At 38.9% G+C, this 27,675-nt stretch overlaps 1 protein-coding gene across 5 annotated transcripts in view; it reads right to left on the bottom strand.

Annotated features, from left to right (window-relative positions):
- The window catches only part of fam91a1 (family with sequence similarity 91 member A1), a 63,607-nt gene extending 36,144 nt beyond the window's left edge, over positions 1 to 27,463 (bottom strand). For 2 of the 5 annotated variants that reach the window (XM_072261409.1, XM_072261419.1), the window contains exons 1-11: positions 27,196 to 27,463; positions 21,198 to 21,282; positions 18,174 to 18,325; positions 16,302 to 16,359; positions 15,065 to 15,132; positions 14,309 to 14,422; positions 12,978 to 13,068; positions 11,967 to 12,029; positions 8,429 to 8,535; positions 7,085 to 7,123; positions 5,594 to 5,706 (exon numbers count right to left, since the gene is read on the bottom strand). In XM_072261409.1, coding sequence (XP_072117510.1) covers positions 5,594 to 5,706; positions 7,085 to 7,123; positions 8,429 to 8,535; positions 11,967 to 12,029; positions 12,978 to 13,068; positions 14,309 to 14,422; positions 15,065 to 15,132; positions 16,302 to 16,359; positions 18,174 to 18,325; positions 21,198 to 21,282; positions 27,196 to 27,267 — 962 coding nt within the window. In that variant the 5' untranslated portion in view covers positions 27,268 to 27,463. Of the gene's footprint in view, positions 1 to 5,593; positions 5,707 to 7,084; positions 7,124 to 8,428; positions 8,536 to 9,969; positions 10,089 to 11,966; positions 12,030 to 12,977; positions 13,069 to 14,308; positions 14,423 to 15,064; positions 15,133 to 16,301; positions 16,360 to 18,173; positions 18,326 to 21,197; positions 21,283 to 24,331; positions 24,456 to 26,901; positions 27,164 to 27,195 lie in introns of those variants that run through there. The other 3 variants (XM_072261437.1, XM_072261429.1, XM_072261447.1) reach the window with 3 other exon arrangements.
- Between the last annotated feature and the right edge of the window lie 212 nt (positions 27,464 to 27,675).

Genomic DNA, 27,675 nt, shown 5'->3' with positions numbered 1-27,675 from the left:
AATCCTATGGAGGCCTGGTCTCCAACCATAAAAGACACCATCTCCCTTCCTAACTGCTTCTGCACATGCATGTTGGTGGGATGTTTTCAACTGTGCTGGTGAGAGGACTGATAGCTAGGGATAATATAAATATGCATCTGGAGAACAGAAAACACAAAAGAAATATTTTAACTCAGTGGACATTGCCACTGCATGGATCTGTTCAGGAAAATAGCATGCAGTTAAAGTGAAGCTAGAAATGTATATGCAGGAAAAAGGAATGGAAAATTGTCTTGATGAGATAGGGAAAATTTTGGATTTAGTATAAACATCACATAGGCTCAGCTGAACAGTTATTAGAGCGTAAATTTTGTGACAGCCAAATTCTAAGAGACAAGTCAAAGCGGAACGATGGCAGATAGCAGAAAAGAGGGATTACAAAAGACACAATCTGCAGTTAACAGGAGACAAAGGATAATGTTTAATTGAAAGCTACCATAATTAAAGTGGCAAATGGTAGTGGCAGACCAGAGAACCTGGATCTTTTTTGGACCCAGAAGTCGAAAACTAAGAAGTGCATAAGGGAGAAAATGAATTTTAGAAATCTTACACGTGGTACAAAACAGCAAAACCTTCTATGGGTATACAAGTAAGAAGCAGTTAAAAGTAAATATGGGGCTTCGACAGAGTAAGGCTGGTGAATTACAGGAAGGAGATGGGGACCTAGCAGCATGATGCCATGACAACAAACCTTCACTCAAAGTCACTAAAACAGAAAAGCTGGCCACTGAGTTCAGGAAGGAGGTGGTGTACATGCTTCCGTTTACATCAACAGTGCTGAGGATCAGAGCTTCAAATTCCTGGAGTGAACAGATTTATACACCCTGATTTGCCTCTGAGCAGGAGGTGTTTGCTACCGAGGCAAATCAGGGTAGATAAATCCCTGGGGCCTGACAAGGTGTTCCCTTAGACCCTGGAGGGAGGCAAGTGCAGAGATTGCCGGGGCCCTAGCAGAGATATTTAAAACATCCTTAGTGACAGGAGAAGTACCAGAGAACTGGAGGATAGCCAATGTTGTTCCACTGTTTAAAAAAGATTCTAAACATAAACCAGGAAATTACAGGCCAATGAGTCTGATATTATTGGAAAATGCAAATGCACACATTGTATTTTCTATGTATTACAGTATTTACTCAAATGCACACACTGTATTCTCTACAATATTCTCTATGTAACCACTGTTAGCTTATTAGAAGGTATTCAGTATGTAGCCATGACTTTTGACCTGTTCACTATTAATTCATGAAGAAAACTAGAATGAAACCAAGTAGAAAGATAACGGTGGCAGGTAGGATGATGAAATATGTGGTAGTATGTCAATGAAAGACCAATTAAGAAATAACTGTGGTTAGGGATGAGAAGACATATAGTCTAAAATGTAAACTAGGACATAACTAAGTTGGGGAATAAAACAATAGTGGAAAGTTGAGAGCGAATATATTGATGATATGTAATCACAGGCCGATTGGATATGATAATGTAGCTAAGATAGGAAAATTGCTATAAAAAATGCTGTGTACAAGCCTCGACGGGCAGTCAGCTACTAGCTTTCTGATTGTCTCAACTTTGATTTGCAAATTAAAGTTTAAAATGTCTTGACGGGTTTTCTGCATCTCCTTGTCGTTTGTGAGAAACGAGAAACCACGACAATATCCATTGTGGTAAAGTTATTGGAAGGTATTCTAAGGGACTGGATATACAAGTATTTGGATAGACATGGACTGCTTAAGGATAGTTAACATGGCTTCCTGCGTGGTAGTAGGTCATGCCTGACTAATGTTATGAATTTTTCAAGGAAGCTGCCAGGAAGGTGGATGAAGACAAGGCAGCCGATGTTGTCAACATGGATCTTAGTAAGGCATTTAACAAGCTCCCACATGGAGCTCGGTATTCAGGATTAGTAAATTGGATTAGACATTGGCCTTGTGGGAGAAGCCAGAGAGAGAGAGGTAGTAGATGGTTGCCTCTCTGATTGGAGGCCTGTGACTAATGGGGTGCTGCAGGGATCTGTACTGGGTCCTTTGTTGTTTGTCATCTATATCAATAATCTGCATGACAATGTGGTTAACTGGATCAGCAAGTTTGTGGAAGTTACCAAGATTGAGGGTGTCGTGGACAGTGAACAAGGCTATCGTGGCTTGCAGAGGGATCTACATCAGCTGGAAATATAGGCTGAAAATTGCAGCAGATGGAATTTAATGCAGACAAGTGTGAGATTTTGCAGTTCGGTAGGACCAATCAGGGTAGGTCTTGCACAGTGAATGGCAGGGCACTGAGGAGTGTGGTAGAACAAAGGGATCTGGAAATATAGATCCATAATTCATTGAAAGTGGAGCACAGGTAGGTAGAGTAATAAAGAAAGCTTTTGACATATTGGCCTTCAAAAATCAATGTACTGAGTATAGAAGATGGGATGTTGTGTTGACATTGTATAAGACGGTGAGGCCTCATTTGAAGTATTGTATGCAGTTTTGGTCACCTACCTACATAAGAAAGATGTAAACAAGGTTGAAAGAGTGCAGAGAAAATTTACACGGATGTTGTTGGGTTTGGAGGACCCAAGTTACAAGGAAAGATTGAATAGGTTAGGACTGTATTCTTTAGAACGTAGAAGATTTGATGAGAGGTATACAAAATTATGAAGAGTATAGATAGGGTAAACGCAAGCAGACTTTTTCCACTGAGATTGGGTGGGACTACAACCACAGTCATGGGTTAAGAGTGAAAGGTGAGAAGTTTAAGGAGAATATGAGGGGAAACTTTTTCCACTCAGGGTCATGAGAGTGTGGAATAAGCTGCCAGAACATGTGGTACATGCGAGCTTGATTTCAACATTTAAGAGAAGTTTGAATAGGTACATGGATAGTAGGGATATGGAGGGATATGGTCCCGGTGTAGGTCAAAGGGAATAAGCATGTTAAGTGGTTTTGGCATGGACTAGATAGGTCAAAGGGCCTACTTCTGGGTTGGACTTCTCTATGACTCTAATATCACTAATAGATTGTCCTGATCAACCATGTTGCTGCCATGGCCAAAAAAGCTCCACTTCCTCAAGGGGCTAAAGGAAATTAGCATGTCCTCTTTGACCTACACCCATTTTTATCTATGCAGCACAGCTCGCTATGGCAACTGCTCTCTGCCTGTGACTGCAAGAAACTGTAGCATTGTGGACACAGCTCAACATATCACAGAAACCAGCTTCTCTCCATGGACTCTGCCTACACTTCTTACTGCCTCATAATCAAAGACCTCACCCATTCCAGACATTCTATCTCCTCCTCCTTTCCACTGAGCAGAAGGTACAACAGCCCAAAAGCACATTCCATGAGGCCCAAGAAAAAACTTCTAACCATACGTCCATCTAATTCGGATTATCTCTAGTCCAATATAATGGACTCTTACCTCACAATCTACTTTGTTGTGACCTTGAATCTTATTTTCTTCTGGTACTGCACTTTCTCTGTACTGTAACACTGTACTCTACACTTTGTCATTGTTTTACCTTGCATTATCTCAATGCATTGCTGTAATCATTTGATCTGTATGAATGGTATGCAAGTTTTTCACTGTACCTTAGTATGTGTAACAAGAATAACCAAATTTAATAAACAGCAAAGAAATAGCAAACACATTGACTTTTTTAAAACATCTGTCTTCATTGTGGTAAGTGCTAAGAAACCAGCGGGAGAGTCTCAAACAAGGGCCCACAACTCCAAGGGGCAGGTTACTTAAAACAGAGATACACAGAGATTTCTCTACCTCAGTCGATGGATGATAAGAATAGTTATTGAGATACAATGCTTAGGCCCTACTGGTCCTTCGAGCCACACCGCCCAGTAATCCCCAATTTAACTCTACCCAAGTCATGCAACAACTTACAATGAAAAATTAACCAACCAGTATGTCTTTGGACTGTGGGAGGAAACCCACACTGGGAGAACTTACAAACTCCTTACACACAGCAGCAGGAATTGAACCCAGATCACTGGTACTGTAAAGCATTGTGCTAATCACTACGCTACTATGCTGCCCCAAATTGCAGTGGTGAGAGATAAATACTTGCTGGATGAACAAATAGAGGGGTATAGGGATCTGGCACAGAAGAGGAGTTGAGGCCAGCCATAATCATTAAATGGAGAGTCAGGTTTGACTATCTAATCCTCCTATTTTCTTGTTCTTGTATGACAAATATATAAAGTGGATTGAAGACAAAGAAAACAGTTTGGTCTGTACTGTATGTCAAAGATGTTATTACAGAAAAAGGTAAAGGTTTTCCACACAAAAATTTTAATTTCTTGTTTTCTCTTTACGCTATGACTTGGGACTAAAATAAATTATACATAATTTACAAGATAACTAATCCAGATCACAGTTGAGGTCCCCATGATTGGAAGAAAATCTCCCTTGGATATTTTGTATCAATGCACCCAGTATATACAAGTGAGAAGCCACTACTAATTTTTCAGATGCAATGATATACAACAATATTGAAGCAAGTTACGCATCTGCTCAAGAGCACTGTTTTCCACTGAGTACATATGCCAACAATGAAACCCTTAAAGTGGCCTGAAGTGACATTTGGCAGAATAGGTTTTGTAACTGAAGACTAAGTATTACCACATTCAGAAATCTCAATATGGAATCTACTAAGGAATAAAGAATATTAGTTATTTGTATTTTTGATGCATGTTGTTAATGAGAGGAAATTGAATTAATGATCTGTAACTAAATAGTTTCATGTTAGAAATAGACAGTTACATTTAACTGAATTCAACACTGACTATTAACATTTCCTAGGACAAGCACACAAATGCAAATGAAGATACCATATGAAAGGAAGCCCATTATAGAATCCCATTGTAAATTTGTTAGATACATACATAGGAACATACAAAAGAAAATATGATCACACCACCTGACCCCCTCAAATCTATCCTACCATTCAGTCTGATCATGGCTGATCTGCCTCATGCTACAGTTTGATCTCAATTCCACACAGGCCTCAACTCCCCAATCTTTCAAACATTTACTTACTCTTTAAATACTTCCAGTAATCTGACCTCCATAACCCTACAGGATAGAAACTTCCAAAGGTTCACCACCCTCTATCAGAAGCAATTCACCACAGTTTTAAATGAGTGCTGTCACGACCTTTGACAGCTTCCCATTTGTGTAAAATCCTTCATATCTACTTTGGAAATATATTGGATCCCAAGGAGGTTTTGACATAAAATCCTTTCATTCTTCTAAGTTCTAAAGAATACAAGTCTTCTCTATCACACCTTTAAAGCCATTGGTGATAGAACAATGTTCTCATCTTAGGAATTAACAAAGTAAATAAATTCCCGACTGCTTCCAATAATAATGTATCCATTCATAAATAAGTAAGCACTTTCTAAAGTCGTATCTTGCCTCAGTACACTTATCTACTTGTCACCAATTAGTCCAGAGTATACTCCAAAACCAAATTCACATTTGAAACCTTTCTGGTTAAAGGGATATGCACAAAGATATAGTTGTCTGCAGACAGACCAGAGAGAAATCTTTCCCTTACTTTAATCTGTTGACTGATGGAACATTCCTCCATGTTGGGTGAAGCTGATCTGCATTTATCACTTGCCCTTTTTTATGTGCAAAGCCCAAGCGGCAATATACTGACACTGCATTCTGGGGAGACAAAACATTACCATCAACGTTCAAAATAACCAATTTCAGAATTATCACATAAATAAAAAGGTATTATAACTATTTCTCCTTTCAGTAACAGCATAATTTCTTTGGTTACAGTATCAGCTACTGGAAAATAATTGAAGTATCTGAAATTGCCTCTGTAGCAAGTAATGCTATGATAGCTTCTCCATGCTAGTGATAGCACTATAGTTCCCCAATGATGTGAAAACAACATGACATTTTATGGGGCTGTTGTTAGAATGTGTATTGGCTTGTAGGACTTTGGAGCACAGAGTTAACACAGAAATAGGCCCTTCAACCCAACACATCCATGCAAACCAAACTGTCTATTTGTACGAGTCCTATTTACCTGAATTTGGTCCATATCCTTTGAAGCCTGTCCTATCCATATACCTGTCTAAATGTCTTTCAAACATTGTAATTGTACCCACCTCTAGCAATTCATTACATATACTCACAACTCTCTTTGGAAAATATTGTCCCTCAGGTCTCTCTCAAATCTTTCCCTATATTCTCTAGCTTTAGACTCCTCTACTTTAAGAAAAAAAACTATGACCTGATCTATGCCCCTCATAATTTTATGAACCTTTATCCTCCAAATTCACTTGAACCAAACCAGCATCAGCATCTCTCCCAACACAACATTCCTATTACTGAGGCAATAATTACTTTGACATTCTCAATTACTTTGAGAAGGCATGGAAATCAAATACCCAACATTAAACTTCCAATGTACTATTCATTGCTGTTAAGGGAAGAGATTACCAAGTCGAGGAAAAATTTCAAGGGTGCTCAACGCATCCTTGCAACGTGCCCATTGTCTCATGGGAATCTCTAGACATAACCATTGACAGTGGAGAAAAAGCATTTAGTGTGGAAGCAAGAAGCAGACAGGTGTCCAGCAGGACCAATGGAAACAGGAGACTATGGTGCATACTGCCAACCTGCCTAGTGTTTGAAAAAAATCTGTGCTGTCCATCAAACAGGAGAGAAAAAGAAAAAAAAAAAGAAACAATAAGTAAAAAAAATACATAATAGAGTAACTTACAGTTTGAGTTGGATAACATCAAAAGATGTAATCAATTAAATTCCTTTTTATTAAATGGCATTAAAGAATCTTTACTAGAATTAAAAAAATTCTATTTCACTGTCCATTGCATTGGGAGACGTATGCATAAATTACAAAAGGTGATGCATAAGCATCTACAGTAGTACCACACTATTTTATCAACTTTAACCTACTCTGGACAACCTAAAATATTATCAATAAAAAAATGGAACAATTCTAAAAAGATTAAAGAATCCCATTTTAAGATGCCTCATGATCAGAACCCTGATAAATATTTCTACATACCTTTACAAGGGATAGATCTATCTCCAGTACATTCGCCAACTGGAAAACATTAAAAATAATTACTTTGATAGATATAACAGAAAAAAAAACATCAAATATAGCTCCTCAGTATGTGCAAAGATCATTTTCAATTACACTAATGGCCATCCTGGCACTCCATGACCGCTCTGCTCCCATTGTCTCCCAAAGACAAAATACTGTTTTCCCATTGCTCATGTCCACCATTCCTTCCCAGTCCGGTTACTACGTTTGTATATAGCCCTTACCTATAAATACTCAAAGAAATTAAAGTTTTCCAAATCCTTATAATTAAAAACAGGACATTTCTTACCAGCTTGAAATGTCACTATATTTCAGTACCTCTATGTAATTTGATCAGCCAATCTAGCCTGTCATGGCCCATGCAGTTTGTTTTTATAAAACTTACATTGTACATTGGCAGCTGTGTAAAAAAAAATCTATATTCTGTTTTCTTTTTACTGCCTTGATACATGTATAAGCCTACGTGACAAGAAAACAAAGCTTTTCACTTTATTGCTGTACTCGTGATAATAATGAGCCAATATCAATAATTTTAATTTCCTTTGGTTGGCTGTTATCCATCCAATTTATGCTAATCACTATCTATAGACCAGATATTACTTCCACACAGCACCTCCAGAACTCCACAGTAGAGCAACTACGGCCAAATCATTATATAAATAACAGTTCATTCATTCTTGCAGTCTGTGTTTATTTTTAAAATGCAAAATTCAATAAACATATTTTAGAAACTAGATTGTAACCTTTCTCAATAATCTTAATCTATTTCCTTTCCTATTCTAAGATTTCAGTGAATGTTTCTTGTTTTAAATAACACAAAAAGTCAAACTATTTAAAATTTTCGAAAAAGAAACAAGAAAGAAATTGCATTTACAGTCCACCTTTTATTACTTTAAGACTTCCCCAAGTACTTTCCAGATAATGAAGTACTTTTGAATAGTTGGCATGGCTGTTAATTAAGAAATCTAGTTGTCCACTTTTCCTTACTAACTTTCACAAACACTAATGAAATCTTGCGGTGTCTGTTTTAATAAAGATCGGTGGAGTGAAGGAGAAAACTGGCAAGTACAATAATTGAAGTATCCATTGCCCTTTTCGTATTCAAATCATGCTGAGAGATTCTTTACATACACCCTCGGGAGTAGAAAGAGTCTTTATTCAACAGCTCATCTGACAGACTACTTCCACAATTCGTTACTCCCTCGGTAACAAATATCTACCTTATAAAATTCTGTTGTTGGTTATCTGTACTGGCAAAAAAAAGTACATTAAACAACATTGCTATTGTTTAAGCCTCCCTACCTCTGCAACATTGGTTTGTTCATCGATAGAAACAAAAATCTTGTAGAGAAGTGTTTCAAAGTAATCACCTTGCACCCTATTCATCACAAATCCTTCCAACGGAGGAACTAAAAGAGAAAAAATATCAAATTTTCCATTTCTCAAAGCTTATTTTACTGAAAATAATAATTACAAAACTGTATGTTTCCCAAAGGAGGCATATATAATAATTTCCCTTTATTGTTGCTCTAGTTTTACAATAAACCAATCAATAGCTTTTCATTAAGTGAATGATGAACTGCAAGGAATTTTTTCTGATTATCCATGCCCAAAAACATTTATTCAACTTTCCCTTAAAAATCCCTGCAAATTTACACATCACATTTTCTCCTCAATAGCATCCTGACTACTTTAAGTTAACATTGTTCAATCTTGTTTACGTTGATCTAATTGTCCAATGTACACTTAATAGAGGAGGCAGCAGCACCAAGGATGAATACAGGATACACATTTGAAAGTATTTGCGGTCCTGGACAGCAAGAGAAAGGGTGAATGGACAGTTGCTAAAGACTTAAGGATAAGGATGTAATATGAGGCCTGGATTAAAGAAAATGTCTTCTGCAGGAAGGTTGAGCAAGCTAGGGCTGTTTTCTTTGAAGCAAAGTAGGATAAGAGGCAACTTGGTAGAGGTGTGCAAGATTATGAGAGGCATAGTTAGAGTAGACACACAGTGGTTTTATCCATGGGTGGCAAAAGCCAATACCAGAGGACACCTACCTAAGGTACATGAAGGAAAGTTTAGGAGAGAATGGCAGAGGTAGGATTTTCTACAGAGACTGGTAGGTGCCTGGAATGCACTGCTAAGGGTGGCGGTAGAAGCTGATACAATTGGGACATTTAAGAGACCTAGATAGGCACATTGATACAAGAAAAATGGAGGGCTACGGGCAATGTAGAAGGGAAAGATTTGATTGATCATGGAGTACTCTTTATAGGCTGGACAACATCATGGGCGGTGCTGTACTGTTCTATGTTCTATAATTGTCCTTACACAGTGCGTGGCCATGTTGCAAACTGATGCTTGGGTTGAGCATCCACTAACAACAAGGCCAGCAGGATGGTCTGTTTACTCATCATGTTGCCAGCGAATAACAATCTTCCATTGCAACTTCTCATGCCTATTCTAAACTCATTTTTAAAAAAACTCACCCCACTTACACCCCCTTAAAACATACAGAACATTCTTCAGTTTGAATGAAAACCCATCAACCCAACATTACCTCTGTAATTAGCTGAAATTCACCAACAAGTTCCTGGGGACTTGCCGGTGAGTTTCACAGGACAGGAAAAGAGGCACATTTGCAAATTGTTACTTAATAGTTGATTGGCCAAAATGGCAATTAATAGCATCCAATAAAAAGAAGTTATGGTAAGGTGGAGTGGCCATTTTCAAAGATTGTCTAAGCATATACTTTGGTGACGAGGTTTGGTAACACTAAGGTAGTTTATTCCCCCCCCCCCCAATATCTTTTCAGTCATGGCAGGTGAGCTCAGAGCTGTACCATTGTGCAATGTGAGAACTTGGAGGTTGCCAGTCATGATGATTGTGTGTGCAGAAACTGCATCCAGCTGCAGCTCCTGGCACTGGAGCTGTACGTTGATTCACTTCGGGTCATCCGCGATGCTAAGAATGTTGAGATTAATGCATCTGGTCAGTTGGCCACAATGCAGTTTAAAGCCTTAAAAAAGATAAGGAATGGGTGAACAACAGGCAGTGGGGTAGCAGGAAGGTACTGCAGGAATCCCTTGTGGTCATCTACCTCTAAAGCAGATACAACTTTGAAATACTGTTAAGGGAGTAGCCAAAACTATGGTACTGTAAGTGGCTAGGAAAAGCATGGCAAAGGTATAGCAGTAGGTGATTCCATGTAAGGGGAATAGACAGGAGCTTTAATGGCTGCAAATAGGTCTCCTGGTTGGAGTGTTGCCTCCCAGGTGCAAGGGTCAGGAATGTCTTGGAGTGGCTACAGGGTATGCTAAAAAGGGATGGTGACCACCCAGTTGTTGCATTAAGAGGATCCTTTACTACAATTAATTTTACCTGCCCCATGGCACAGGACCAGATCTTTGCTAGTATGTTCCCTTTTAAGTTTAGTAACATGCTGTTCTAGAAAGCTATCATGAATACATTCTACGAAGTCCTCCTCAAGAATGCCTCAACCAACTTGATTTGCTATATATGTATATATACACACACACAAATTAAAGTTCTTCATGATAGCTTCTGTTCCATTCTTACATGCATCAAATATGCATTTATTATATGTGCCACTAATGTTACTTTTAGTTCTCTAGTTATTTCTAGTGTCATCTACCAGGGGAAACAAGAGAATAGATACATATAAAAAAAATAAGATTTTGGTGAGTAGATTTAGGATGGAAATGAGAAGGAACTCCTCTTCTCAAATTGGTGAATCTGTGGAGTTCTCTGCCAGGGGAGCAGTAGAGGTAACTTTTTAACTATATTTAAGAGACAGTTAAGTAGATTTTTGCACAGTAGGGGAATTAAGGTTTGTGAAGCTGAAGCCACAGCGAGATCAGCCGTGACTTTATAGATAGGCAGAGTATCCAATGGGCCAAAATAAAAGGACTGCACATGAATTCCCAGTTCATCTTCAAGCAGTGTTCTGTGATCTTTCATATCCACATGATCATTGTGATGTTGCCTCAATAAAACTGCATTTTAAGACAAATTATTTTCTACAAGTATTTCAAAAGAGTGGACCTTTTTCAGTACTGCACTTAAGTATGACCTTAAACTCTGAACTCCAGCACTGAAGTGAGATTTGAGTCACCTATCTTCTGATGCAAGGCAATGAATTATGCATACATTTAAAACAAGGACTGCTACTGTAGTATGCAAATTAAGAACCTTCATGGTTAGCAAAGTTGTCACCATATTAAGTGTTCAAATTGCCCACTGGAAAGACTTTAGTAGAAGGGATATTACCCCTAGGATCTGTTCACAGACTTCCAAACAACAATTCTAATTCACAACTACTGGGAAATTTAAAACTTGATAATCTAGTGGTAAAGATGAGTCACAGAATGATGTATTGCAGAAGGAGACCATATGGTCAATGAGTTCACCCTTTGAAAGAGTGATTCCATATACAATTCTACAAGACTTTCCAAACATTTATCAAACTCCTTTTTGAGAGTTAATATTGAATCTTTCCCTCAGTTACACATTCTGGATGAAAACAATTTCTTTTGCCAGCTACCTTATATATACGGCCACAGAAGGAAGCAAACTAGTTTCTCTTTATTTACTCTACATCAAAATATCAACAATTTGAAAGGTGGAAATTTAAAGGAAAAAAATTTTTTCAGTATTTCCCCTTAATCTTTTGACTGAGGGGAATAACCCTAGTTTAAATTGCTATTAAAGTAATCTATATAAAGGGTTTGATTAATTCATAAAGCCTTGATCACATGCTACTTTGTAAAGTTCACCAGAGTAGTGTTACTAAAGGCTCATTTGAAGCAAAATGCTCACCTGCAATGCAGCTGTCATCAGATATTGGTACATCAAGGTAAATGAAGCCTTTGTTATACAAACCTGCAAGTAAAAAAAACAAGCTATCAATTACAGACAGCAATTGTTTGATTTATCTTGCCTCAAAAACAAATGTACAAATTTTCTAACTCAAATTCACTGGTTTTCATTTAATGGCTGTCTTTAAAAACTTCAAAACAAGTGTCTTAATACTGAGAAACAGAAATGTACCCATCCTTTTAAGAATCTTATTAGATATAGCCAGAATAAACAGTTCTTTCCCACCATCTGTCATTGCCCCAATCTCAAAAGCTTTTCCTAATGAAGTTAATATGACCTTTCACTATGTCCTATTGTTTCCAACTTTAAATGATTTAGATGAAGCACAATAAAAATCAAAGAAAGGCATCATTTTATATTATGTTAGTAAATATTTACTAATAATAGCTCAAACTATTTCCTCACAGTGTTCTTGCAACCAAAGTATCAAAGACCTTTCATCAACCTAGTAATGAAAACAAGAAGATATTCAAGTAATTAGTTGGATCCCCCCCCCCCCCCCCCCCCCGTCATCCAAGGGAGTCTACAGCTGAGGACACAATTAGCCATTTCAGATCAAGAAGAAAATGTTCACTCAAACTCATTGCACATCTTCAGAATTCTACTCCAAAGGGATGGGAGACATGAGGCTAATATATTCTAGAATAAGGATGATCTGATGTTTGAATGCAAAGGAAAGCAATACACAAGGATGAAGTACAATTTAGGAAGATGGGTTACAGTGGTTTTGATGTATGTCAAAGGTGAAGGAATCACATGGCCACCTCAAGTTTAATAAATACTCAGATCTAGCCTTTGTTACACCAATTGAGCAACCTTGCACTGGTCTTTGCTGAAATCTACCTGCCACATGTTCTGTCAACATGTAGTTAACTAAGCTATTGATCGCAAAGATAGTTTCAGGATTCAGCAAGTTTTTTTAGTAATAACATCACAAAAGAATGTACTCACCAAGAACCACATTGTGTTCCAATACTCCAACCAACTGAGGTCCTGAATCAATAATTTTATCAATACAACTCTTTTCGGGTCCAGAACAAAGCTAAAAAAATAAGGCAATTATACTCAGTATTCAGATGAGAATCATAAAATATGCAGTTTTTAAAAAAGGCGACCAACTTGCCAGTAAGTTGTACAAGTTGTAGGTTAGCCATATTCTTAGGGCTCAGGAAACACTCTCAAACTTAAACAGATCTATCTATAATCTGAGTTCTCAGAGTTTGAAATATGCTTCAATTAACTCCTGATCAAACACTTGGTGACATTTCGATGTGTCTGATGACGTTCTGCACATCTGACCATTAAAAACTTTCCCTCAAAGCTCACAGCTTCAAATTCAAATCTCTTAATCTCAAAACTCTATCTTCAACCCAACTGCTCAGTTTTTTTCTCCTTCTTACTTTAGTACCCAATTTTGTTTTGCTAAGACATCCCACAAACACGTCAACTGTTTCATCCTGGATTTTTTGAAAAACTTATTTACTTCACTGCATCTATTGATGCTGACTGATTCTCAGAAGAAATGGTTGAGGCAGGTTTAGTAACACCATTTAGAAAGTAATTGGACAGGTAAGTGGATAAGAAATGTTTAGAGTGATATGGGTCAAACATCCCAATATGGGCAAATTGGACTAACTTAGAAGTGAACCTTAGTTGGCGTGGACATGTTGGGCCCAAGGGCCTAATTCTGTGCTATATGACTCTATAATTCCTCCTTCACCCACACCTATTCTTAGAGGCCAAAATCCCTGTGCTTTTGATTAATAGTTTTAATGAATCTATTATCACTTCCTAGATTATGGATCTCAACTCCTCTCACCATTCAATCTCACACATCTAAAGACATATTCAGGATAGACCCTACACATCCAGTATATGTAGGGCAGCATGGTACTGTAGCAGTTAGCATAACACTATTACTATGCCAACAACACAGGCTTAATTCCCACTGCTGTCTGTATGGAGTTTTTATGTTCCCCCGTGACTGCATGGGCTTTCCTCCCATTTCCATAGATGTATGGGTTAGTAGGTTGGACACGTGGGTGTAATTGGGCAGTGCAGGCTCGTTGGGCTGGAAGGGCTAGTTACCATGCTGCATCTCTAAAACTAAAAATGTCCAGTATTCCTCCATATTATACCTTAACAAAGTAACTTATCCCCATGTTATATTGGATTTTAGTCGACATCTTGCACTCAACCATTAATGCAAATCTAATACATCTTGGCCACAAACTCCGCTTTTGCCATCAGCTGTTACTTTTATAAACTTAGCTTTCTCTTACCTTGATATCATCCTCTGTGATGAAACCAGCCTGAACCACCCACCACGGCTCAATAGTAATCTCTACAGGCTTCACTGGTAGCAAATCTCGAGCAGTTTTCCTCCTGAAAAATTTCTGTAATAATATTTCTTCAATGCAATCAGTGAATTGAACACCATTACCAAATGTCATTTTCCTCAAGCAAATTAATTATGCACATTTACACATTAAAAGTACTGGCCTCAACATTCTGCTGAGAAGACAATTGATCCACTATGGCCTGCTATCTTTTAGACTCTTAACTTGGCACTGTAAACACAGTTTGAGGTACAGCATTTTGCTTTAGATATCAGCTTTGGACTCCTGGATTCCTTGTGGAATCCAATAGGCCAGTGCAGACTCCCCACAACCTGCCAAGAAATCTGCCTGCTGCACCCTCCTGGGGAAAAATATTCACAGGAGATCTCAAAGAATATTCAGGAGATCTCATATGAAATTCTCAGGTCAGGCAACATCTCTGGATCAGCAGTTCAGATTGCTGACCACTGACCCAGCAACATAAACACTATGCAAAATTTAAGTTTTGTACTGATGTGGAATGAACCCAGCACATTATAAAGAGCTCAACACTTCACTTGTACCCTGCATCTGGTCACCATCTACTCAATAATGGGGGGGGGGGGGGGGGGGGGGGCGGGGAGGAGAAGATGGTGGGAATGGAACTTTACAGAGAATTAAAACAAACAAAAAAATCCGTCAAATTACAATGGAACTTACTTTTGATGATCTACACTGATTCATGAGGTCAATATACTGGTTCCTTCCAATTCCCAGAAGCCTAAGACCTGCATGAAAAGAAAATCCACATCAATTAATAATGTTTAAAATGTTTAAAAGCACCTTCAAGATTTACCTCTGCTCTTTCTCATTTCAGCCAGGCTTTGATAAATTGTCACATGTACCAAGGTACAATGAAAACCTTGTCGTGCATACCATTCAGATTAATTCATTTCAATGTTGAGGAAGTACATGATAAAACAATAACACAACATAGAATGCTACAGTGAGAGAAACTACAGTGCAGATAGACAATAAAGTGCAAGGTCATAAAGAGGTAGATATACTAGTTATTCAAAAGCCTAAATTTTATTAAAACAGCTGCAAAAACTGAAGTCACATTTTTGAAACCTAAATATGCACATCTACACTAATTTTAGCATAGCAAAAGATGACTAAACACATAAGGCATTTTTTAAACTGAGCTACTTAAGATGACAAACAGCTTACTAAAGAACAAGGTATTAGAGAGATTCTTAAAGAGCCAGAGATATTTTGGAGGTGAATTCTTGAGCTCAAGATGTTTAAAGTACTGGAATCAACAGTGGCTCAAAGGAAACTGAGTTTGTCTGAAGCCATAATTAGGAAAGCACAAATCTTAGGTTATAAAGAGGTGTTTGCAGAATATACATTTCTGTTTGGTAATCCAATATTGAAACTAATAACATAACTAATGGCATATTTTGAGTCTTTCAGTTATTTTCAAACTACGTATTTGAATATTATGGTTAAATATGACCAAATCCCTAGAGAGGATGGGTTTAGTCAAATTCTGAAATAGCCTCAAGAAGTTCCAAATTTTATATTTGCATAGTTACAACATTCATGTGAGTATATGGTATAAACTGTTATTATTGTGACTGCTAGAGCAGAGTATATTCTGCAGTACTTTGATCTATCTCTCAGCACAAAGTTTTCTTTGTTTTTAAAACAATAACTATTTCAAATAGTTATTTTTCAAAATTAGTTTTCAGTCATTGACCTCATCTTCGATTGCAGAATACTGAATACTGATTCTAGTCTTTAAAGTTTAATTATCTAAATTCTGCTGCATGTGTTCTAACTTACACCAAGTCCCACTCTCACATTTGTTGTTTGTGAGAAGTACTCTTCTAAACTAAGTTAAAAACACTTGCTCTTCTAACAAATGGTTTAACTCCACCACCAAAAGACTTACAATCAGCAGCTGTGAAGTTAGGTAGCGAATCATAACTTTTTTCACTGTTCATGATATCCTAAAAGGAAAGAAAAAATTACAAAATTGAGTTATGCATAGTCTCTGGTTTACAGTCCAAAACTACAGTCCTAAATTACAAATCTACTGGGAGATATCAGCTAGCTGACAAGGAATGATGCACACTGTAACTTACCAGCTTTGGACAAAATGGCCAGGTTTAAAAGTGCTTTGGCTGGTGCTACAGAGTATATTTATAATCCGAAACTAATTGTTTCTTCCTGCATTTAAAAACTGAAATTAACAAAGTACCACTAACAGCTTTTCATCCACCTTAACTTCAGAATTTTTTTCTATGGAGTATTGGACTCATTTATTCTCTGTATACCCGTGACTGTGTTGCCACCCATGGCTACAATCTGCTACTTAAATTTGCTGATGATACTACATTGATTGGCCTAATCTTAAATAATAATGAGACAGTTTACAGAGAAGAAGTCATCACCCTGACACACTGGTGTGAAGAAAACAACCTCTCCCGCAATATCACAAAAACAAAGGAGCTGGTTGTGGACTACAGGAGGAATGGAAACAGGCTAATTCCTATTAACATCAATGGATCTGGGGTTGAGAGGGTGAACAGCTTCAAGTTCCTCCGCATACACATCAGCAATGATCTCATGTGGTCTGTACATACCAGCTGTGTAGTGAAAAAGGCACAACAGCACCTCTTTCACCTCAGATGGTTGAAGTAGTTTGGTATGGGCCCCCAAATCCTAAGAACTTTCTACAGGGGCACAATTGAGAGCATCCTGGCTGGCTGCATCACTGCCTGGTATGGGAACTGTACTTCCCTTAATTGCAGGACTCTGCACAGAGTGGTGTGGACAGCCCAGCACATCTGTAGATGTGAACTTCCCACTATTCAGGGCATTTTACAGGGTGTGTAAAAAGGGCCCAAAGGATCATTGAGAATCCAAGTCTCCCCAACCACAAACTGTTCCAGCTGCTACCATATGGGAAATGGTACCACAGCATAAAAGCCAGGAGCAACAGGCTCCAGGACAGCTTCTTCCAGCAAGCATTCAGGCTGATTAATTCACGCTGATACAATTGTATTTCTATGCTATATTGACAGTCCTGTCATACATACTATTTACTACAAATTACTATAAATTGCATATTTAGACATATGTATACCGTAAAGATTTTTACTCTTCATGTACGTGAAGGATGTAGTCAATTCAATTCAACTCGAAGGTAGGCCTGCTGAGTTCACCAGCAACTTTTGTGTGTGTTCCTAGTCTATATGCATTTTTCTCTCAGAAAAATAGAGGGCTATGGGTAACCCTAGATAATTTCTCAGATAAGGACATGTTTGGCACAGCTTTGTGGGCCGAAGGGCCTGTATTGTGCTGTAGGTTTTCTATGTTTCTATGAAGGTAGTTGATAATGAGAGAAAACACTAATGGGGTGGGGTCACTCCACATATTTATAAGGTTACATTTGCAATAACAAGCTTAGAACAAGAGTTGGGAGAAAGCTCAAATGTAGCAAAAACACAGCACAGACCAATGGTGAAATAGTCTATTTTGTGTGCTCTGAATTCTGTGCAGAACATTGGGTAATAGAGCACGGAAGAGGCACTTCAGCCTACAGTTAGCTCTTTGCTCATGCCAATCAATTAATGCTATTTGGTTAGAAATCTGTGCTCCAATGAATGTAAGTGCTGGAATCCTAAAGGATGCAGGCTTGCATCACTAAAACAAACATCCACAAATTAATGAACAATGGAACCACAGATCTCAGAGTGTGCAATCTTACAGGTTAAGACTTCTGACTGACAGTTTGAAATTATTGAATTCTTAAACTCACCTCCATAATTCCTATATAATAGGAAAAAGGTGTGACCCGCAATCCTTTCACCATTATGTCAGATAAATGGTATGGATACAACATGAGATGTTCTCTGCTATACTTAAATAGCTCTTCATAGTATTTGCGTTCATCTTTCTTGATGCATCTAACTGAGGATGTGGGTAGGTTGAAATTTAAAAAAAGTCAGCAAGGCAGACAAATTAAAAGCACTACCTCTTGCCTTAATATAGTTTTTTTCTTACAGATCAATACATAAAGACAACAGATATAATAATTTAAACATGTCAAATGTTAAACACCATGCATGCTGGAAATCCAAATTGTATGAAGCAAATGCTGGGCAGGTCACACACAAGGATCTAGTTTCATGTTTCAACACAGTGAAGTTTCAACGGTAACAACACACAAAGGTAGAGGAACACAGCAGGTCAGCTAACATAAAACCACAAGACCATAAGATAGGAACAGAATTAGGCCATTTGGCCCATCGAGTCTGCTCCACCAGTTAATCGTGACTGACCCATTTCCCTCTCAGCCCCAATCTCCTGCTTTCTTCTCGCAACCCTTCATGTCCCGACAAATCAAGAAACTATCAACCTCTACCTTAAACATACCCAATGACATGGCCTGTGGCAATGAATTATACAGATTCACCGCTCCCTGGCTAAAGAAATTCTTTTAGCCTGCTGAAGGGATTTGGCCCAAAATGTCCACTGTACTCTCCACCCTCTCCCCCCCCCCATAGATGCTGCCTGGCTTGCTGAGTTCCTCCAGCATCTTGTGTGCGCTGCTTGCATTTCCAGCATCTGCAGATTTTCTCTTGTTAAAGAAGTACCTCCTCATTTCTGTTCTAAATGGAAGCCCCTCAATTCTGAGGCAGTCCTTTTGTCCAAGGCTCCCCCACCATTGGAAACGTCCTCTCCGCATCCACTCTATTGAAGCCTTTCAACATTCAATAGGTTTCTATGAGATTCTGCCTCATTCTTCTGAATTCCAGTGAATACAGCCCCAGGGCTATCAAATACTCCTCATATTTCAAGCCATTCAATCCTGGAACCATTTTCATAAACTGTCTTTGAACCCTCTCCAATATTAGCACATCCTTTCTTAGATAAGAGGCCCAAGACTACTCACAATACTCTGTAAGGCCTCAAAAGTGCTTTATAAAGCCTCAACATTACATCCTTGCTTTTATATTCTAGTCTTCTCAAAAAACATCCATGGAGGAAAATGGACAGTCAGGGTAGGAAGAGGGAACCAGATAAGGTAAAAGCTGGCAGGTGGATCAGGTGATGGAGGCTGATAGGCAGGTGGCGGAGGTGGTAATGACACACGACTGAAGATGATGAGAGGGGATAATGAACCATGGCACAAAGGGGAGGTGGTGAACCAGTGATAAAGACTAAAGAGAAAAATTAGCTTTATTTGTCACATATACATTGAAACAGACAGTGAAATACTCCATTTGCATCAAATCAGTAAGGATTGTGTGTTCCCCCCCCCCCGCCCCCCAAGTGTCCCTTTGCTTCCAATGCCAACATAGCAAGCCCCAACTTCCAAACCATACATCTTTGGAATGTGGAAGGAAACCGAAGCACCTGGACGAGACCCACACAGTCAAGGAGAGAATGTACAAAACTCCAGACAGAGTAGATGAAATTGAACCCTGATCACTGGCACAGTAAAGCAATTGTGCTAACCACTACACGACCACACCCCTCAGAGGGATAGGTGTGTAGGTGAAGGGTAGATCAAGAGGACAGGAGAGGCAATGGAGATGGTGAACGTGACTACTTAGGTTTTAAGCGACACTTACAGGACAGAGAATTCCAGAGCTCAAACCTCAGGTAGTTGGAGACACTGGAAATCAGGATGCATAATCCATGAGCTTATTGTGGAAATAATCTGTTGACCACATAACTTAGGACAGTTTTTACCAAACCAATTTTGCTTAAAGTAAATGTAATGCCCTGGTTAAGATTTCTATTCCCATGCTGTAGATATTTCATTTTAGCAGTTTCAGCAAAAGCAATGTATCCCGCTGGTAGAATGGTTTGGTTTTGGCTAGAGATAAGAAGTCATGCTGCTCGACCTAGGAATGTTGCATCAGCCATTCAGGATGGCAGAATCAGGAGAAAGTTCTAGAGAGCGGGGCAGAGATACATCTGTGACAGACAGCAGTCTGGTTCGGGGTCTTTTTTGGCGGGAGCTGTGGAGAGGACAGGGGGCGAGAAGGCTGACAATGCTGGGGGAAGCAGCATCCCTGCTGCACGAAGTGCTTTGTGCAGATGAATGTCTCCAAAGAGGAAGGCCCAGTACTCCCAAGAGAGAGTCCTTTTGTTTGAGATGGATTTCAAGCTAAGTTTGGAATGCAGTGTGTGCTTTCATGCAGAATGAGGGTCTGAGTAAAAGGACAACTCTAGGATAAGCTCCGACTTTATGTGCACATTTGGACTAGTTTAACTGTAATGGGCCCTTTTTCTTCTTTTTTCTTTCCTATTAACTGTTCGATAAAGCCGGTTAGTAAATATACTTTCTTTATAATTTTGTGCAGTGTACAGTCTGTTATTTCTTGCCGACTGACGATTGTATATGGGTAGTATTTACACAGCATCCATTCAAATCGAGGTTTCTTTCATCAGAACATCACAACATGCCTGTTTGGTTGAACCTCAAGCCATACCAACCCTAGACGTACATCGTTTATGAAAGGTGGCTTTCTCACTGCCGAGTTACAGAGTAACAGAGTTGGCTAACGAGCCAAGTTTGCATATGAGCCTAGTGAAGGGGGTCACATAAAGAAACCCTATAAAATGGTAAATTTAACCTTCTGATGTATTTAGACTGGGGTAAGTATGTCAAGACTGTTCCTTATTAAATAATACATAATTCTGGAACAGTGGGCAAGTTCTGAAAGATTTACAAATTCCCATTTGCCTTGACAGTGAGGGCTTGATACTGAAGCACATACAGTTTATAATACTGTAGGTCAGACTTCAGTGAACTTATTGTTCTGCTTACCTAAGTTAGTTCTATATCGCAGTTGATTGCGGATGCTGTAGAGCAGGACCTGTTTCTCATACTCGCGCTGAGAGTTCCCAAGGCTCTGCAAAAAAAAAATTCCTAAGTAATTATCAGAGCTGATAACAGTATCAGCATGAAAAAGCAAATTCTTTAATAGCAAATCTTAAGAAATTTTTTTGCACAAATATCACCAAATAAAGAATTAATCATGTATTGGAAGCTCAATATTGACAACATAGGACTTCCTGTTCTTTCAAGTACACTGCAAGATCCTTCATTCTGTCTAAGGAAACAGATGGGGACTTGATTCAATCAATAGCATCTGAGAAAGTGATGGCGCACTGCAGATGAATCGAGGACCTCTTCAAGAGGTGGTGCCTCAAGGAGATGGCAGCCAACCCTGTCAGTGACAATGCCTGATTTTGAGTTGGAGATTAAAAACTGAATCTTCAGGTGCAAGAGGCAGGATTGTTACCTACTGTTTCACAGTTAACTTTACACAATTTCCCGATGGCAAATAATTATAAGGCACTTCCTTACAGATTAAATTATGGGTCATCTGATGCAGAATCATAACTTGATTTTGAAGATTTATGTTGCACTTTTGATCTATTCACCATACCAAAATAATCTAAGGAAAAAAGTACAGTACTGGATGAATTTGCACTTTAACCCTGATTAATGTTTTGGATTCGATTTGTATTTTAGAAATTAAATATCAAAACTAGGTTAAGACTACAGTCCTGGACTGAAGGAATTGAGCATTTTTGGCAGGACTATCCTTCCAATAAGGTGTTAAACAAGGCCTTTGGGATGATCTGAACTGGACAAAAGATTTGTGGCATTATTTCAAAAAAAGAGCATGGAAGCTTTTCCCCTTCAGTCCCAGCCAATTTTTACCTCTTAACCAATATCATCAAAAATCAGGAACCAAGAAATACAGTAGATGGATGAAGAGCAGGCTATCAATAAGCATTTTGAAGACGACCAAATTTACAACTGAATTAAACACATAAGTACCACAAAAAAATCAGAATCAGATTTAACATCACCAGCCTATGTCATGAAATTTGTTAAACTTTGCAGCAAAAGTACAATGCAATACATAATAATGTAAGAAGCTGAATTACAATATATACATATCAAATAATTAAACTAAATAGTGCAAAAATAGAAATAAAAAGGTAGTGAGGTAGTGTTCATGGGTTCAGTGTCCATTCAGAAATTGGATGGCAGAGGGGAAGAAAGTGTTCTTGAATTACTGAGTGTATGCCTTCAGGCTCTTGTACCTTCGTCCTGATGGTAGCAATGAGAACACTGCATGACCTGAGTGATTAGGGTTCTTAATGATGGACGCTGTTTTTTTTTTGAGGTATCCTGTGCAGGATACCGCCCCCCCAAAAAACCCTAATACTAGACAGTGATGTTAGCCAGTTAGAATGCTCTCCACTGTATATATGAAGAAATTTGCAAGTGCCTTCAGTGATATTACAATTCTTCTCAAACTCCCAATGAAATATAGCTGTTGCCATGCCTTCTTCGTAGCTGCATCAATATGTTGTGTCCAGGTTAGATCCTGAGAGATACTGACACTCAGGAACTTGAAGTTGCTCACTCCTTCTGATCCCTCTATGAGGACTGGTGTGTGTTCCCTTGTCTTCCCCTTTCTGAAGTCCACAATCAGTTCTTTAGTTTTACTGACGATGAGTGCAAGGTTGCTACTGCACCACTCAACTAGCTGATATATCTCATTCCTGTCTGCCCTCTCATCACCATCTGAGATTCTGTCAACAATGGTTGTATCCTCAGCAAATTTATAGATGGTATTTTAGCTGTGCCTGGTCATACAATCATGTACATGGTACAAGGCATTTTACAAATCAATTAACTCATACTGCAGAGGGCTCATCAACAAATCAATAAATTAAATGGAGGAAGCGCTACAGACAAAGGTATAAATAAATGCATTGTGAAAAAATTGAATAATTCAGTAGTGGACAGAACATTAAACTCAGAGAGCAGCAAATAACAAAACAAATTCACCGTGTACCAGGCATTGCTACATCCCAAAAGATTAAAGGGAAAATAAATCATAAATTAACTTAATGACACTGCATGGTCACCAACAAATAAATAAACAAATGGAATAAATTCATAACCAGTATGGCAAATCAATAAATGAAGAAGCATGCAGCAGTGAATTAGTAAATTGATAATGTACTGCAAGTAAAATGAATAAGGTAGTCAGCAGACACAAGTATAAAATTAACAGGTTAACAAGCAGCAGACATCATTGTATCAATACAGGATAAGATACCAGTAGTTATTGAGAAATTGGGGACGAGGCTTGGGGTCAGAAATGTTAGAACACAAGTGTTGGAAGTTCTAGTTTACTACTCCAATGACTCAACAGGCACTTCATCAGGCTCTCCACGGTATATATGAAGAAATTGGCAAGTGCCTTCAGTGACATTACAATTCTTCTCAAACTCCCAATGAAATATAGCCATTGCCATGCCAACGAAGCAAGGAAACACTATATTCAATTAATTTGTACTCACCTCAGAAGGCTGTGGCTTCAACCCTACCACAGGGATTTGAGCACAAAATCTCAGGATATGCTGCTGTCTGAAATGCCATTCTTTCGGACAAAATATTCGACTGAGACCCTAATTAACCCCTCAGCGCACTCCAGGTAAAGGATTCCACAAGACTACATCACTAATGGTATTGGTAAGCCTGCCTCTAAATGGGCAAAAAGCAAGATTCAGTAAGGAGAACTGCGATTTGCAAAGGCCGCAAGTCAAAGAAGGTGAATGAGGGGGAAAGCTCTGGATGAGAATGGACAGACATGTGTCTGCCTGCTGGATAAACAACCTGACCCCCTTCGACGATTGTTGTAAAAATACATGATAAACAGTTGAGTGAAAATACCGTGTTATGCTTCGTGTGGATGGGGCAAATGGTATGGAAGTTTCTGTAGAATTTCATAAGCTTTTAGTTAAGTAGCTCCACAATACCATCTGCAAAGGAGGTCTGAAATAGGGACTACAAGATTATTTCAATACTCAACAAAAAATACTGCTCAAAGGAGCAGCAATCATCTGACAGTTCCCTTGGCCTGCCTCTACCTGATGTCAGTTGTGACGGTGCAATAAAACACTTGTTGTTTGAGAGGCTGGAGATGTATTCTTCCTGTTCAAAAGGCAGGCTGCCATATTCTGCTCTTGCTGCCACTTGGTAAAAATGTAGCTTTAAAACTTGGCAATTTGTAAACTGAGTCCACTTCGTATTTTTGATGGGCACCCAGACACCTTGGGTCAATGTCTGAACTGCAAGAACTGATGATTAAAGGTTCAACAAGCTCATTTACTGTTCCTACAAAAAACAAAATGCTAGTTATGGACACACTTTTATTCAATCAGCTACCTAGTTTTCATTCAATTAGAAGTCTTGAAAGTACAAACACGCAGGCCAATAAATCTTTGAAACTCTTCTTAATGAGGATATCAGATAATCCAGCAGGAAACACATGAATATTTTTATTTTAAGAGCAAATTTCTTGGTACAAAAGCAAAAATTGAACTTATTTCTACATATGCTCAAAATATCAATCGTTTATCAAAATTGTTTAAGCAAAAATACATTGAATAAAGTTGCTAAGGAATTTGTAATCCCACGTACCACTAAAATTGTAAGGTAGAGCCATTGCCCAAGAACTGAGAAAATACAATTTGATTGTCAATCAGGAAATAAAAGAAAACTCTTATTAAAACATTATATAAGTCTGCTCCAGAAGTCCACAAGTCAAAATCTGTAAGTGAACTTTTGGATTAGCTAATTGAAGCTCATGTTCACAACTACATTTTATATTAAAACCACTTTTGCTGGGAAAATATTCTAAAACTCGGGTTCAGAAATGCATTCCAGTCAAATTTCCTTGCCAAGGTATTTCACGATTGTCAAGAACTTCCTAAGGCACACAATATAGAGCAGATAAAAATCAATAATGGCTTCAGAATGCTCAGTTGTTATAGATGTTGGATTTTCAGCAATCAATGTGCACACAACAAAGCTCTGGTAAACAATAACAAGATAATAGCCAGAAGTTTTTAAAGTGACAAGTAATCAGAGAAACCCTGCTCTTCTTTAAAATAGTTTTGTTAGATTGGCAATAGCCACCCCAGGAGAGCAAACACAAAACTGAAAGGTCCATGAATTCATATTCTTCAAAATAATAACTGTTCTTTCTTCAAAAGAAAACAATTTCAATCATATCTGGATAAGAAGTTTGAACAATACCACAAAATACTGCATATTCCCACTAAACTTTATAATCGAACCCTGGGTTATAGGTTGAAAATACAGTAGTACAAAGTACTGCACAATAACTTAGCACATAGGTACCCATATACATACAAAATAGCCACTTAAATATTTATATTGGCAAAAATACATCACCAACACACACAAATAAAAACATATTCAGAAGTCATGCTGTGCATGCTAAAAACAGACAACACTGGAAGTACATAGTTCTAATGAAAAACTAGTAACCTAAAACATGCACATCATTTCCTGTTTTCCACAACCGAAGTGCAATCAATTTGAGGAACTGAGATGGGGCTGAAGGGAAGAAGCGTGCTCAAGTTATGAAAGTGAACAAAAAAAAATTAACAGAGGATTACTGCAACAGGGTAATCAGCACCGACTCGGTGAGCTGAAGGCCTGTTTATGTGATGCATCTCGGACTTTCACCATGACTTCCACATCACCTTCCCAGGCTAATATGCACTCAGATTTGCTTAATCTTTTATTTTAAATTCACAGTGGGACACAGATCAAACACATGTTACACCCACTAGCTAATAGGTTAAAAAAAATGAGGTATATCACAAAACAAATAGTGCAGCACAGGAACAGATTCATTGGCCTGTGATACCTGTACCAAACACAATGCTGAATTAAAGTCGCTCTCTCCTGCCTGCACGTGATCCATATTCATTCATTCCTTGCATGTTACTTTGCCTTGCTAATGCCCCCATTATGCTGCAGTCTCTTCCAGGCAACTACCGCTATGTAAACAAACATGCCCTGGCCTACACTCTCTTACTTTACATGCACGTCCTCCAGTACTTGCTATTTCTACACTGGGAAAAGGATTCTGACCATCTATCCTATCAATGCCTCTCATAATTGTATAACCTTCTCCTAGGTCTTCCTTCAGCCTCTGATATTGCAGAGAACACAACACAAGTTTGACCAACCTCTTGTAGTTCACATCATCTAATCCAGACATCATTGTGGGATATCTCTTCTACACCCTCTCCAAAGCCTCCAAATTCTTCTTGGCCAACTAAATCAATAGCACCACTCAATAAAAACTCCAGTACTTCTCATCCAGAAAAGCTCTGCTTTACAGCATATCTAAGGTCCATAATATTTAGTGTTTTTCCAAAAGGTACAACGTAACAGTACTGCTGCTGCAGGCAATTTTACATAAATAGCATAATGCTGCTTGTGTCTAACAGTGCTAACAAAATTGGCTGGCTATTTCGTTTGAAATCCCGCTGTGCAAACACAAGTCGTTGCTCCTAAGATTTTGTTGTAAACAAACGGAATCTTTATGCATGTATGAGAAGATGCCAAATAGGTGGATGGTCCATTTGACATCTTGTATAAAAGTTGTCTGGTTGTCTACCTTTAGATCTTGTTCGCCACAAAAGGACAAACTGGTTACTTAAAATCTTGCCACGAGCAGAAGGGCACACCCAGTGAGCTTCCTGTGCACCGAAGCACCCCGGCTCCTCCAGTGCATTTAAACACACTGGCTTACCCTGAGACCCTCCTATGAACAGTTAACCCAGCCTTCACAAAGCGCAGTTTCTCGTTACCCAACAATGTCAGTAGTGCATGCGCCTCCAGTGGACGGGAGGGCCGAGGAGAGTGCGAGTGGGATGTGCCTGGCGCCATGAAGATGCAGGGGCAGCCTCACCTGCCTCACGTTACCCGGCAGTTTGGCCCAGGGGTAGTTCTGGCGAATGTGAAACTCCACGTCGATGTTCATGGCGAGCGGCCTGTCAGACTGTCACCACCGCTGGCGTCTCCTCTTCAGTCCATGGCCGGAGCTCAGCTGTAATCCAAACGGCCGTCGGAGCTCGCACTGTTTCGCACCCTCACCGGCCGACAAACACCAACGTCTCCCTCCCCGCACCTTTTACTCACTGGTACCCCGGCGCCATAGCGGCCCACCCGGCGTGCGCATGCGCCAACCCAGACCTGGGGCGCAGACGCACTCGGATCTAGACATACTTGTAGTTTCATGGTTGTTGGCAGACCCACATAAGGTGCATTACCGCCACCTACTGAATTGGAGTGTGGAGCAAAGAGTCACCCACAAAATACACCCCTCCAAAAGGAAAACTCAAATGACATCAAAAAGTCTAATGCTTTTCAGAAATATACACTAATATAC

This window comes from Mobula birostris, chromosome 1, assembly GCF_030028105.1.
Source record: "Mobula birostris isolate sMobBir1 chromosome 1, sMobBir1.hap1, whole genome shotgun sequence".
Taxonomy (NCBI): domain Eukaryota; kingdom Metazoa; phylum Chordata; class Chondrichthyes; order Myliobatiformes; family Myliobatidae; genus Mobula; species Mobula birostris.
The sequence above is the reverse complement of the archived record's forward strand: the minus strand, read 5'-3'. Positions and strand labels throughout refer to the sequence as shown.